This window comes from Rattus rattus, chromosome 5 (assembly GCF_011064425.1).
Source record: "Rattus rattus isolate New Zealand chromosome 5, Rrattus_CSIRO_v1, whole genome shotgun sequence".
Classification (NCBI taxonomy): Eukaryota; Metazoa; Chordata; class Mammalia; order Rodentia; family Muridae; genus Rattus; species Rattus rattus.
The window spans coordinates 153,665,727-153,680,816 of NC_046158.1; the positions used below are offsets into that span (position 1 = coordinate 153,665,727).

Below are 15,090 nucleotides of genomic sequence, written 5' to 3' on the forward strand. Positions count from 1 at the left end.
CCGCCTAGTTATGGAGTCTGTGCTGTGGTCAGAGCAGGGGAGAAGGGAAGAACATCCGTGCAGTGAGCCAGGGTGTGGTCTCAACAGAGCTGGGGTTGTTCCGAAGGGAGGACGGAAGAGCTTACTTTCTTTGCTCTTACTTTAAGTTCTAATCTGCTAAGGGAACATGTTGTGCAAGGTGAGGAAAAGGGAGAGGCATGTTTTTAGGAAAAGAAAGCAGATGAAAGTAACATGTCACTAACTGTGGCCTTTGTGTGGCCCTGCTAAGCAGAGCTCTTAGTAGATCATGCTGAAACCCTCCTGACACCATGCTGCTTCTCGTGCCTGCATACCCCCACTCTGCCTACTTCTTTTCTTTTGGAAAAGCTCCAGGAACTGCTCCATGCAGAGACTGAGAGTGAAAGCGTGGACCTGATAGACTCGATTACCTTTTTTTAGATTAAAGAATTCATCTGTTACATTATCTGCTGTGCAAAAGGTTCAGATAAAATCCTGGGAACATATTAAAAAAAAAAAAAAAAAAGAGGTCCAGAAATCGCAGAACACAGCCTTATGCTGGGATGTTGATAAAGAACTAATTAAAACAAAACAAGTATAAGCCAATGTGCGTACTGCCTCCAGTTGGGTGTACGAGTAAAGCTTGCTGGATAATTGTTTTGAAATAGAGTCATAGCACACGGTTTGAATGCCAGCACTAGGAGTGTTGAGCTGGTGTACTGTGTAATCAAAGCCAGCATGGGTGACATAAACAACATTCTTTCAAATGGAGATGCTAAACAATTAAGAATATTAAAATGGGCAATGTTTGTCATAAAGTTGGAGGATAATATGTTTAAGGAACATATAAGAAAAGCTAAATGTGGGGTTGGGGATTTAGTTCAGTGGTAGAGCGCTTGCCTAGGAAGTGTAAGGCCCTGTCTCGTCCCCAGTCCGAAAAAAAAAAAAAAAGAACCAAAAAAAAGAAAAGCTAAATGTTTTCTCAATTCTATAAAAAATTCACTTAGAAACTTCCAGAAGATAAAAGAAGTCACTCATGTATCTCAAGAATAATTAAAAAGTGGGGTTGGGGATTTAGCTCAGTGGTAGAGCGCTTGCCTAGCAAGCACAAGGCCCTGGGTTCGGTCCCCAGCTCTGAAAAAAAGAAAAAAAAAAAAAAAAGAATAGTTAAAAAGTAATAGTTAGGGTTGGGGATTTAGCTCAGTGGTAGAGCGCTTGCCTAGCAAATGCAAGGCCCTGGGTTCGGTCCCCAGCTCCGAAAAATAGAAAAAAGAAAAAGTAATAGTTAAACTGCACAAATATTGTACAGGAGTCATTTCGTCCACCTTCAGAAGTTCCCATGGCCCATCACAGTCTCAGCAATGTTTAAAATCCCGAAATTCAAAGTTTCTTCTGAGACTCAAAGAAATCTCTTAGCTGTGACCCCTTGTAAAATCAAAATAAAAAAGCAAATTACATACTCTTGAAGCAAGAAAGAATTCTACCGGAGCCGACAATGAAGAGAATCTTCAATTTTAAAGGACTTTGGATTCTAAAAATGACTGAACGTTTAATGTGTTTGAATTTATAAAGACTGTGGCGGGAGGAGGTCTTTACATTTAATTGCTTTTAATGTGAGACCTTGGAGATGAATAAGACAGGGAAAAAAAAAGGTTGTGGCTTAATAGGGATGTGTTCGTGTGTCAGGTTGACAAGGGGTCAGTTGTACTGGCTGGTTTTATGTGTCAACTTGACACAAACCTGAGTCATCAGAGAGAAAGGAACCTCCGTTGAGGAAATGCCTCCATGAGATCCAGCTGTAAGGCATTTTCTCAACTGGTGGCCATGTGGGAGGGGCCACCCCATGTTAAGTGGAGCCGTCCCTGAGCTAGTAGTCCTGGGTTCTATAAGAAGGCAGGCTGAGCAAGCCAGGAATCCAGTAAGTAGCACCCCTCCATAGCCTCCAGGTTCCAGCCTTACTTGAATTCCTGTTCTGACTTCCTCTAGTGATGGACTGTGATGCGGAAGTAAAAGCCAAATAAACCCTTGCCTCTCCAACTTGTTTTTGGTCATGGTGTTTTGTGGCAGCGATGGAAACCCTAACTAAGACAGGGTCCAAGAGACTCTCAAAAACAATGCCAGGCTATTGGCATTGCCTTTGGTGGCCTCCTAGAATTTGAAGGCTGGACCTTATTGCTGAACACAACACATACTTTTGGGCAAGGACTTGTGGAAATCGAGCTAGAACTTCCCTGGTTTTCATAGTATCAGAAGGAACGATGTCAACAGCAGTCCTGCCTATCCTGAAAGCCTACAGTCACAGTGACCGGCCTGGTAAGGCATCTCCGGTGGTGTCATCCATACCAGCGCTCCCACCTTGTGTGTGTGGAGTAACCAACAGCGCTCTTGTAATCTGCTCAGAAGGAGTGAATTCATGCCCAGATCTTTGAATTTAGCCAGGTACCTATGGCTGAAGAGGTCATAAATCCTACAGGAGAGCCTACTACTGCCGTAATTCCAAACCAATCTAGTTTCTGATTGTATTCTGAATACTTAGCCTTAAATCCGCAGGTAAGTGTAGTCCTCACTCCTCATTGAGGGAGCTGCTCTGTGCAGAGATAAATACTAAACAGACATCTATAACTGGTAGAAATGCAGATAATTAGTGGACCTGGGTACCCAACTCCAACTGGCATATCTGCTAAACAACTCTTACACTTAAGGCATAGAGGATATTCCAGAAGTCAAGGCGGATAAACTGTGTGTCCCAGAGGATGCCTTCAGTGAGAGAGTGTCTTTAAGATATGACAGGAAGGTTGCATCCATGAGGCCAGGACATTGTGGTTGCTTAAACAAGACCTGCATAATTCTAGCAGCTGTCACCAGGACATTATGGATGAGGAGAATTTCAGTGTTCCTTGCTAGAGGAAGACAATCAATGCTTTCAGAGAGAGAGAGAGAGAGAGGACCAGCTTTTTCCCCATGGACAAGATTCCTGACGGGTTATCCAATCCCAGGTGCTCAGCCATAAACAGACACATATACTTGAGCAACACCGATTTGATTTATTAGGTTAGACATATTTCTATATACACACAAATATACGTACATTTATTTATTTCAGGAGAATTATTTTATTTTTGCTTACATTATTTTTTCATACAATGTATTTTGATTATATGCCTTTTCCTCCTCTATGTCCTTCCAAATCCATCCCACCCCCTTATTCACCCAACTTTGGGTTCTCTCTGTCTCTCCATCTCTCTGTGTCTCTGGTTCTCTTTCTCCTTCTCTTTCTCAGAAAGAAAACAAGAAGAAGGCCACAAAACCACCTCCCAAAACACAAAAAGTACTAAAAACTAAATGAATGTATCAACACACACACACATACACACACACACAACACACACAGACACATACACACACACGCACACACTCACACGCACACACACATACACACGCACACACACACACAGACACACACACAGACACACACACAGACACACACACAGACACACACACAGACACTCAGACACAGACACACACACACACACACACACACACACACACACACACACACACACACTGGAGTTTTTCTGTTGACAAACTATCCTAAATAAGGGATCTGCTTTGCAGTGTGGTTGATATATCCAGTTCCACCACATTTCAGAAAACTGATTTTCCCTTTTCAACCAGGTATCAGTTGCAAACAGCATTTTGGTTAGGGTTGGGATCCCTTGTTCACTTTCCTTTCTCAGTGCTGGGACCCCATCCGGCTCGAATCTGTGCAAGCCTTGAGCGTGCTGTCACAGTCTCTGCAGGTTCATATGTGTATCAGGCCTGCTGTGTTTTGAAGACACTATTGCTTTGGAGTCATTCATTACCTCTCTCTCTCTCTTACAATCTTTCCACATCTTCTTCAATGTAGATCCCTGAGCCTTGAAGGTAGGGTTTTGATAAAGATACGCATTTAGGCCTTAGTGCTCCAAAGTCTTGTACAATCTGAACATTGTCCAATTGCGAGCCTTTGTCTTAGTTCTTATCTACTGTAAGTAGATGGTTCTCTGATGAGGGTTGAGTGAGGGGCTGTCCTATAGGATAGCAAAATGTCCTCAGGAACCCCTGTATTGCTATGTTCCTTTAGCATAGTAGAAGAAGTCAGATTTTACCTAGACCCATCATGGCCTATGCATTCTCAGGTTCTTGGCCAGTTAAGCACTGTCAGGTATGGGTTCCATCTCATGGTGTGGCCATTAAATCCCACAAAGAGAGGTTGGTGACTCCCGTAACATTTGTGGCACTATTCCATTGGAATATTTAGCAGACAGGTCTCTCTTGTAGACTGCAGAGTCTGGCTGGGTGACAGTGATGATTACTTGTGTCCTCTCGTTGTTCATGCACAGAATATATTACAGCACCATGAGCACTAGTCAGGAGGGATGAAGCTTCTAGTTGGAGATCAGATCAATTTCTTCATGTTTGAAAAGTAAGTGGTGTTTCAGCAATAGGGCATGCTGTGGGGTTATAAAGTTTAGATAATAGTCTTGGCTATAGCTTGTAGTGTGTGTGTGTGTGTGTGTGTGTGTGTGTGTGTGTGTGTGTGTGTGTACATAATAACAAGATGCAGCCCACTCCTGGCACTGGAAGATTTATCTGGTGGCCTATTTTGTCTTGTTGGGGCATTGTTTCATGCATTATATGCTGTCTTTGGGTTTTACTGCTGTGAGCAGACACCATGACCAAGGCAACTCTTATAAGGACAACATTTAACTGGATCTGGCTTATAGGTTCAGAGGTTCAGTCCCTTATCATCAAGGCAGGAGCATGACAGTCTCCAGATGGCCATTGGTGCAAGAGGAGCTGAGGGGTCTACATCTTTATCTGAAGGCCACTAGAAGAAGACTGGCTTCCAGTCAGCTAGGATGAGGCTCTTAAAGCCTATGCCCACCGTGACACACCGCACTCCAACAAGGCCACACCCACTCCAACAAGGCCACACCCACTCCAACAAGGCCACACCCACTCCAACAAGGCCACACCCACTCCAACAAGGCCATGCCTCCAATGAGTGCCACTCCCTGGGCCAAATGTATTCAAACCCCTGTATGTGGTGCTTTCATTTAAATTTCCTTCCTGCCTGTATATATTTAGGAAGTTTCTATAGTAGAAGGTTTCCATATGGCTTTGCAAAGGCTTAAGTGTTAGTTATCCCTTCCAGCAGTCCCTTCTTCACTCTGCCCTTTCACCTACCTCCCTGTTTAACCCTTACATTCAGTTTCCCTTTGTTTTGCCTTTTTGATCGTGAGCCTCACCACCACAGCTTAGCCATCTCTTCAGATCCCTTCACCCCTTATGACACTATATTCCTTTTCCCTGTCCTTGGAAGGTTCCCCTCCTTCCCTGTGGTCCCTTACAAGGTCGCTAATGTCTGTTGAGGGTTTTTTTGTTTGTTTGTTTGCTTGTTTGTTTTTGTTTTTGGATTGAAGCCTACCTACCTATTGAAAGCTCAAAAGAGAAAATTCACATATAGTAAAAAAATACAATATTTGTCTTTCGGTCTGGGTTGCTTTACTCAGAATTATTTTTTTTCTAGCTCTATGCATTTGCTGGCAAATTTTGTAATTTTTTTCTTAATAGCTGGGCAATATTTGAGTGTGTAAACATGACACGTTCTCATTATCCATTACCAGTGGATGGACATGCAGCTGTTTCTCTGGCTTTTGTGAATAGAGCATCAATGTACATGGATGAGTACGTATGAATGAGTCTCTCTGCCGTAGGATAAAGTTCTTTGGATGGATGCCCAAGACTCCATACTTTGAGGACTACCAGTTTAGTCCTGTACTGTTTTTAATTGGCTTATTTGTTTTCTTGAGTTCTTTATGTAGTCTTTACTACCTCTATCGGGTGCATACCTACTAAGTGTCTTCTGCTTTGCTCCAATGATGACACCCTTTGCTTCACGGATGCTTTTTAGTTTCACAAGGTTCCATTTGTTAATTGTTGGTCTTAGTGGATGTACTGTCGGTGTCCTGTTCAGAAAGTCTTCTCCTGTGCCAATGAGTTTATTCCCCATTTTCTATTCTATCGGGTTCAGGACATCTGGCCTTATGTTGAGGTCCTTGGGGTTGAGTTTTGCACTGGGTGATAGATCTGGATTGATTTTCATTTTTCTACAGGCAGCCATTAGACCTGACCAGCACCATTTGTTGAAGATGCTGGCTTTTCTCCCCTGTATACTGCTGGTTTCTCTTTCAAAACGAAGAGGTTGGTAGGTCTGTGAAATTGTGTTTGAATCTATGCTTTGATTCATTTTATTAACATGACTTTTTTATGTGAATATAGTTTTTTATTAATATAGCTTTATAATAAAATTTGAAGTCTTGGATGGTGATAACTCCAGAAATTCTTTTTTATTTTCTGTGAAAAATTGTTTCAGAATTTTAATAGAAATTGCATTGAATCTGTAGATTGCTTTTTATAATATGGTCTTGTATTGACTAATTTTATGTCGATTTGACATAGGCTAGAGTCACCTGAGAGGAGGGAATTTCAACAGAGAAAAGCCCTCCAGAAGATTAGGCTACACTCAAGCCAGTAGAACATTTCTTTTCCTTTCTTCCTTTTTTTTTTTTTTTTTAGTAGTTTGTAAGATACAAGTTTAATGTAAAACAGATTTAAAAAAAGCTTCTTCTCTCATACAGTGCATCCCAACCATAGTTTCCCCTCCCTCCATTTGCCCCAGTCTCCTCCTCTGTCCTATAGATTCTCTCCTCTGTTTCACTTGAGAAGAGAGCAGACCTCCCAGGGATATCACCAAACACAGCATAACAAATGACAATAAGACTAGGCACAAACCCTCATATCAGGGCGTGGGAGAGTCAACCCTTAAAAGGAAAAGGGTCCCAACAGCAATGGAGTCCAAGATACCCCACTCGCACCGTTTAGAGGTCTACAAAACCACCAAACTAATCACCATAACATATTTGCAGAGGACCTAGCACAGACCCATGCAGGCCCTGTGAGTGCCGCTTCAGTTTCGATGAGACCCTGAGTCCTGCTTAGTTGTTTCCTAAGTTGTGTTCTCCCAGAGTCTGTCCTTGATGTCCTGGTGTCTCCTCCCCCTCTTCCGTGGGGTTCCCAGAACTCTGAGGGGAGGGAACTGATGGAGATCTCTAATTTGGTCTCTCCCTCTACCTAACGTTTGGCTGTCTCTGCATCCTCTGTCATCAGCTGCCAGAGAAAAATCCCTCCGATGATGATTAGGCTAGACACCAATCCATGAATACAGCAGAATATCATTAGGAATCTTTTCGTTGATGTCTTTTCCTATCCTAGATCTCTGGGCTATCTAGCCTCTACTTCCTGGACATGCAGGCAGTGTGGGGCAATTGGTTCCCTTTCATGGTGTGGCCCTCAATTAGGTCAGTCATTGGTTGTCCACTTCCACAAGTTCTGTGCCTCCATTGCGGCAGCGTATCTTGGAGGCAGAGTAGGTCGCAGGTCAAAGGTTTTGTGGCTGGGTTGATATTCCATCCCCACCAGTGGCAGTTGCCTGGTTACTGAAGATGGCTGGTCCAGGTTTTGTATTCGCCATCACTAAGAGTTCTTTCTGGGCTCTCTCTCTGTTGAATCCTGTAAGTTTCTACTGCACCAGGGGGTGAAGGGAGAGGTGGAGGAAGAGTATGGGGAGAGATGCCTGGAATTAGAGGGCATTTGGGGATCGATATGAAAACTTAGTGTGTGGACATTTTTCTTAGTTAGTGATGGATGTGGGTGGTGCCATCCCTGGGCTGATGATCCTGAGTTCAATAAGAAACCAGACTGAAAAAGCCGTGGAAGCAAGCCAGTGAGCAGCACTCTTCCATGGCCTGTGTTAGCTCCTGCTTCCGGGTTCCTGCCCTGCTTGAGTTCCGCTCTGACTTTTTTTTTTTTCTTTTTTTTCCTAGGCAAGCGCTCTACCACTGAGCTAAATCCAACCCCTTTGACTTCTTTTGATGGTGAACAGTGTTGTGGAAGTGTAACCTGAATAGACCCCCTCCTTCCCAAGATTCTTTGTGGATGGTGTTTCATCACGGTGTAGAAGATCTAATTAGGGCAGATCTTTTTCACAATGTTTATCTTTCCAATTCATGAGCATGGAATATCTTTCCATCTGTTGGTGTCTTCAATTTCTTTCTTCAGTGTCTGAAAGCTTTTAATATACCCGTCTTTCATTTACAGGGCTATAGACATCCTGACAGTGTTTTTCTAGGCTATTGTGAAGAGTACTGTTTTCCTGATTTCTTTCTCGGTGTGTTTATAATTGGTAAATAGGAAGGCTACAGATTTTTGTGTGCTTATTTTGTATCTTGCTACTTTGCTGAAGGTGTCTGTCAGCTGTAGAAGTCTCCCAGTAGAGTCTTTAGGGTCATGGATTACAAATAAGGATAGTTTGACTTCTTCCTTTCCTCCCACTGTTTCCTTGATCTCTTTTAGTTGCTTTACTGCCCTAGCTAAGGTATTAGAAAATGGAAATTCTTGTCTTATTCCAGATTTTAGTGGAAATGCTTTGAGTTTCTTTCTATGTATTATGATATTGGGTGTAGGCTTGCTGTCATCATATTTATTGCCTGTCTCTTGTATCTCCAGTTTACCCAAACTTTTTTAAAAAACTTTATTTACTTATTCATTTTATGTATGTGAGTACACTGTCGCTATCTTCAGACACATCAGAAGAGGGCATCAGATCTCATTACAGATGGTTGTGAGCCACCATGTGGTTGCTGGGAATTGAACTCAGGACCTTGGCAAGATCAGGCAGTACTCTTAACCACTGAACCATCTCTCCAGCCCCTCTCCACGACTTTTATCATGAGGGATGTTGGGTATTTTCAGGGGCTCTTTCTACATATAAAGGGATGATCATGCAGCTTTTGTCTTTTAGTCTGTCTATGCGAATATACCCACTTCTATATGTGTAACAATATAACTAAAGAAGTTATTATGAATTTAAGGGGGAGTTGGGTAGGACATGGGATGAGTGGAGGGTGGAGAGTAAGGAGGAAAACAACGTAGACACAGTACTCATGTATAAAAAATCTACAACTTACAGAATTTACTTTTATTTTATTTAAGAATTACTGTTTGAGAATTTCATATGTGCACAAAGTGTTGTTGATTAAAGCAAACCGACATTTCTCTCCTTCTAATCCTTCACTACTCCCTGCTAAAATGCCTTCCGAATGCCAGGCGTTTCTTGTTAACTCCCCAAGTTCACTTGGAGTTGCTAGTATATGCCAAGGGCCTGGGCCATCTCCTGGAGCATGTATGACCTTTTTGGGAACATATCCCAAAGAAGACTGACTCCCACCCTATCAGCTGACATCTACTGCCCAGGGCTCCTCGGGTACTGGTAGAACTTAGTTAGACCTTTGTCCATGCTGGGATCTTGAGTAATTTGATCCTGGGTATGACTCAGTCACATGGTCACAGCTGCTGTGGGTTCTTGTGCCTGCCAGCCCTGCCATGCCTAGGACACAGGGGATGTCCACTACCTCAGGCTCTTACAGTCTTTCCCTCCTGTTTTAGATAGCCTCTGAGCCTGTGGCAGGAGTGTGATACACAACCTTTTCTCATCCTGAAGGGCAGAAAGGACAAGAAAATGAGTCTTGACAGTTGTAAGCTCTCCCATTGCTTTATGTGAATTGTTCAGGCCCTTTAAGAGATATGTCTTCTTAGTTTCACCCAGCAGATCAGAGGCACATCTGACTGATCCCCACCACTGCCAACTTCCAGGTCCAGATTCCTTCTATCTTTAAATTACAGTGACTTACTCCTTCAGATTGTTGGCCATAGGGCTTCTATAATTCCATGTCATACCTAGTCTTGTATCTCTCACTATTTTCAGCCAACCATTACTTTGCAATCATAGCTTTAAGAGATAGTATTACTTTAAAGAGATAAGCATACCATGGTTTGAGGAGGGCCCCCGGGAAGCATTGTCTTCGGATCCCATCTGGACTTGGTCTTGCTTACCTAGGAGACTGTGTACCTGCAGGGAAGCATGACCTTTATCTCCATCAAGGCTCCCCCTCCCTGTTCCTTCAAGGAGCCCTGTGTTCTGACTCTCTTCTAGATTCCAGGAAACCACTGCAGCGTACCATCCTACCCACCAAATCTGTAATCTCCATGGATGCGGATGTGAGCTCCCTGCTCTCTCTAAGCCTCAGGAGCACCAGAAGGCCAGAGGATGTCATGTTTCCTGAGATTTTAATGGCATCTCAGCAGTTTGTAACTCACTTCTGATTCCTGAGTAATATTGGGGAGGAAGTCAGGAACTGTGGCAGAATTATGAACTTAGGTCTAACTGCATGATTAAGGAAACTTAAATGCCACTTGACTTTCTCACAGAGCCTTGAAGTGTACAGCTGACAGCACCCGGTAACAATGAGACACATTTTTTTCACTTTCTTCCTTTCATTCTTGGCTCCAAAACATATCACACAACAGGCCGTGGTCTGTTGTCTGCAGTAGGAACCTCTCATTCTCAACAGACATCTGGAGAGAAACCACTAGAGCCATGAGCATGACTCTTGGCTGGAACTGGTTACTAGTCTTGCACCAAGACCTTCATGTTGAGTCCACTCATGGTTAGCATCCAGTAACACTAGGAGGTAAAATTAGGTCCTCAGTATTCAGACACACACGCGTAATAATTAGAACACTATTAAAAACAACCCATTTAGATTAATTTGAAAAAAACCTCTATTGGCTCAGGATGTATCCCTGTCTCCTCATAATGACATGTGTTGGTTTGGGATAGTTTTACTTTTGTCTGAAGAGATACCGCTATTTTCCTTCTAATTACCTTGTCATATTCCAGTCTCATATAATGAGTGGATTTCAGACATTTTTGTAAACAGACAGGTCTGAATTAGCATGTGGGCTTGCAGATAAGCACTAACTATGGAAGTAGAAACACCTTAAGAATATCCAGAGGTGGACTGTAAGTCAGAGAGGACAAGCTAACCCAGAAGGGCATAGCACATGTGCACAGCAGAAGGATTCAATGCCGGGCAGTGGCAACAGTGACTATAGGCTTGCACTAGAAGGCATGGGAAGTGTTGATATGAAGTTGAGTATAGGGAGCAAGTTCACTGTGGCTCACCAGGGCATCAATGTTGCCCCCTCCCTGCCACATCCCTTGTTAAGGCTCATGAAATATCACTGAGGAGGGAGTGGAAAGATGGTAAGAGCTAGAGGTCTTGGAATATTGCTATGAAATGTCTTCTGGACACGAAAGGGCCAGTGTCTTCATGTACTCATGGTAGCCATGTTTTCCAGTAGAAGCCTTGCACAAGATCAAACCAGACAACAGTGGAGAACAGAGAGTAGTAGGGCTCAGGGGTTGCACACCTAGCCAAGGGGCCATAGGCTGTTGATGGCTGCTGTGGGAAGGAGTCCTTTTCTTTAACAGTATTGCCTGAAATAGGTTGGACGTGCTCTGGAGGCTGATGTCCTCCATCATTGTGCACACAGGAGGTACTAGTTGGACTTGATTATCGTTGAGGGAGAGGAGAAGGACATGATGATGTTGATGAAGAAGAAGATGAGGAGGGGGATGATGATGATGAGAAATAACGAACTTGAGAGAAAGATGTTGGGAGAGCAAAGAGTTGGGGTGAGGCTTGGGTGAGAGTGACCATACTTAAAGGCCCATCTTCCCACATATTCCCACACTACATGCTCCAAAGTTAAACATACTTTAAAAAGAACCAGTTCAGTTTGGAACAGCCTGCCATCTTCCTTAAACTATTACGCATGATCCCAAACTAAACCAGGTTGAATCTGTTCCAAAATCATCCAAGGTCTCTCCCTAGCCTCTGCACCTTGAGACTGAAATGAGACCACCCCCCTCACTTTAAATTAATGCATTCTCCTGACCTACACTTCTGGAGAGGAATCTCCATTTTAAGCCGTGAGAGCAGAGAAGCTGTGTATTTCCAGAGCACACCGGTACAGCACATGCAGACTAGGTGGGTGCATTCCAGTGGGAGACGTTGCAGGAAAGTATGTGCTAAGCCCACGTATGTCTAGATCACAAACCTCTGCTGTAAAGCAGCAGCAGAATGCTGGCTTCCATGTTCTGTTTTCTGGGCACATCAAGGTAATGAATGGCTCAAACCTCTTAACTTCCAGCTCTGGAGGATGCACAAGTAAAGAGATGGCTCCAGTCTCCAGAGTTGTGAGGGAGTGGCTCTGACTTCTGGGCATGAGTACCTGTTCTCACAGTGTCTCAGGCAGGTCATTGGCCATTTGCTCTCCCTCAGACAAGTGTCAAGTGTGTCCTTGACCAAGAATCTGTCAGGGATATCTATTGGCAGAGTCAAAGAAGTGTCCTGGCCTCTGCCTGTTTCGTCTATGAAGTTGTAATGAGGTTTAAAATTAATATATTAACATCAAATACATTTTGACAGTGGATATTTAATTTTAGAGAAAGTAAAGACAGATTCATTTGAGAGTGAGCTCGTTCCTGTGGCACACATGGAAACCAAATTCCTCATCCACAGGACTGTGATGTTTTTACTCCGAATTATTTCTGAAATAATTATTTCCACTCATGGAGGATTTACTCCCTGGGATCCTTATTAAATGCTGATAGAAAGGTGTGTGTGTGTTTGTGTGTGTGTGTGTGTGTGTGTGTGTGTGTGTGTGTGTGTGCATTAGGCTTTGCACTTGGATGACACCCTTTCTCGCCATTATAGCTGGTCCTTTGGCGTGACTCCCCACAGATGGTGTGGTTTAGCACAATTGCTTCACATAAGTTGTACGTTCTTCATGTATCACACTTAGGGACATTGAATATGAAAGGAGTATATACCATGAGCAAAATAGTTGGGCCAAGAGCAAGGATGTGCTGCTGGGACTAGAGGGACCAGTGGACCAGGAATTTACCATGGAGCACATGTTTTCTGACTTTTCCTACATTGCCACTTTGAAGACCCAGCTAGGAAGAATGTCAAGGGGAGATTTAGGGCTAGTGCCGCATATAGTGACTGTCAGAATTCCAGTGCCCTCTGTTGGATGGTGTGTCTGTATCCAGAGCTTGGGAAGTGTTTCTGAACACTCTTCACAGCAGTGACACAAGAAGATCACTCCCTTTAATCGTGAAACCATTAATTCCAGGAATCCCACCCAGCCCCTACATTGGGTGGCATAAAGAAGATTTCAAGAGTCAAAACGTAATGATGCGAAATGTTCTCTTTTTATTGGAAAAATGATATTTTCATAACCATTGGGTTTAGGAATCTCAAAAACAAGTTTGAGAAGGAAATGAAATCCATGAATTGTGTCTGGGACCTCCCAGGAGTCTCTCCATCCTGAAGACAAGACAAGCTTCATTGACACTGTATGGCTCCTAGGGGGAGAGAGGGCAGCCTGTGAGGTGTGAGGCTGTCAGGCAGAGGGTAAGGAGGCACCCTTGTTCTTGTGGTTTTCATTACTGCTATTCTCCGACTTTAGCGTGTCACAAATAGGGACTTTTCTTTCTCATACTTCTCCTTATTTTATTGAGAGGGAAGCAGAAGCTAATCATTGGACCTACAGTCTTTCAAAGGGATAAATGCATTCTGACAGGGGTGTGTGGACACGAGAATAATACTCTAACCCTCTGCTCCATGCCGAGCACGACATCAACTCATGACAAACAAAATTCTAAGAAGCAACGTGCTTGTATCACAACCTGATAAACATGCTGGCAGAGGTTGCACATACTCAGATTTGTTTATTTGTTGGCTAACACAAGGGAAATACACTGAAAGCCCCCTAAGGATAGGAATTCAAGACCTAGTCACACCTCAGGTACCAGTTTCTGCTCTGCCAGGCGCTTTCCCCATCTCCCCAAAGGCCATAGTCCACAGCTCCCATGGTGTGCATAGAAGGGCTCAGTCCCACAATGACCCAGGAAGTACCCACCCACAACTTCTAACACTGGGTTAGCATCCCCCAGGCCTGGTAAGATCCTTACCATTATTTCTGTCCAGGTCTTCAGTTCCTTTGTAGTCATTTTATTCATTCATTTCTTGTGCAAACCGTGGCTTGTCCTTTTTCCGTGTGAAAGACCGCTCTATTTCCCCTGCAGATAAACTCCTCTTGTCGTCGCCATCATCGCTGCTGGCCATATCTCGTGTAAACTTCTTTTCCTCATAGACATCCTCACGGATGATGCTTTTGGGGAGTTTTGCCTTAAAGGAACACCATGAGTTTTCACTTTGGTCGTTGTGTTTGTCACGGGTAGAACTTGATCACACACACACCCTGCCCCCCATTATACTTACTTCAGAACTTTCACTAGAAAAGTCTTCAGCCGACTGTGAGAATTTCTCTGTTGAGAAAAAAGCATGTCTCATTCTGTATATCCACCTTTCTGTATCCTCTGGATTAGTTGTACATGAGGACTCTCTGTTGAGAGCCTGCGCTGCTGTGTTTGGAGGTACCCTGTTGGCTGTTTTGTTGTTTATAAAACCATTGACTTTTTAGCCTAGTTAGAAATTGCTATGATCTACTTGTCAAACAGCCCTTCACACCTGACAACGAGGATGTTACCCGATGCCGATGCCCGCATTCCCCCTCAGCCCTCCTTACCAACACGTTGCTTGTCAAGTCACAGAGACTCACAGTAGGGCTATGGTTAAAGCTTGAAAAGACTCAAGTTTCCTTCAGGGAGAGAAGCCCTGGGAAGACAGCATTCTGCAGACTCCCTTTTGAGAACATTGTTCTCAAACGTCTTTCCCATAGAGCAAAATTGCCACTCACCACGGGGCCTCCTTGAGGCTGCTTCTGTCACCAGAACAAGGAGCACTGTAAGGAGGAAGAACCTGGTGGGACTCATCTTGTCAGGAAGGGTCTTGACTGAGAGCTGATTTGAGGTTCTCCTTTATATATTTCCTTGTCTGGCCTTGCCTGCAGGTTGGAAGGCAATCGACCTTTCTTATCGGTAAATGTCAGGCTCCTTCTCTCTGCTCAGTAGGAGTCTTGGTACTGTTCCCTGGACCTCTCCAAGGATACAACATCAGATCATGTCCAGAAATCTTTTACTTTGAGAACATCCCATGGTGACTTCTGTACTTCTGA

General features: G+C 43.6%; 1 protein-coding gene across 1 annotated transcript; it reads right to left on the reverse strand.

Annotated features, from left to right (window-relative positions):
• Window positions 1-13,198: 13,198 nt before the first annotated feature.
• LOC116900784 (seminal vesicle secretory protein 6-like) lies at window positions 13,199-14,865 on the reverse strand. Its single transcript, XM_032902494.1, has 4 exons — window positions 14,773-14,865; window positions 14,295-14,341; window positions 13,985-14,201; window positions 13,199-13,375 (listed from the first exon to the last, which is right to left on the reverse strand). Exons 1-3 carry the CDS (start codon window positions 14,846-14,848, stop codon window positions 14,025-14,027), a joined length of 300 nt encoding a protein of 99 aa, XP_032758385.1. The 5' UTR covers window positions 14,849-14,865; the 3' UTR covers window positions 13,199-13,375; window positions 13,985-14,024.
• Window positions 14,866-15,090: the final 225 nt, after the last annotated feature.

Bases quoted from the DNA above. Each gene is read 5' to 3' on its own strand.
- LOC116900784 (XM_032902494.1), bottom strand. From the start codon at position 14,848: ATGAGTCCCACCAGGTTCTTCCTCCTTACAGTGCTCCTTGTTCTGGTG. The intron at 14,342-14,772 runs GTGAGTGGCAAT...TTTTCTCAACAG, and splicing joins AGCCTCAAGGAGGCCCCGTG to AGAAATTCTCACAGTCGGCT. The intron at 14,202-14,294 runs GTAAGTATAATG...TGTTCCTTTAAG, and splicing joins TTTCTAGTGAAAGTTCTGAA to GCAAAACTCCCCAAAAGCAT.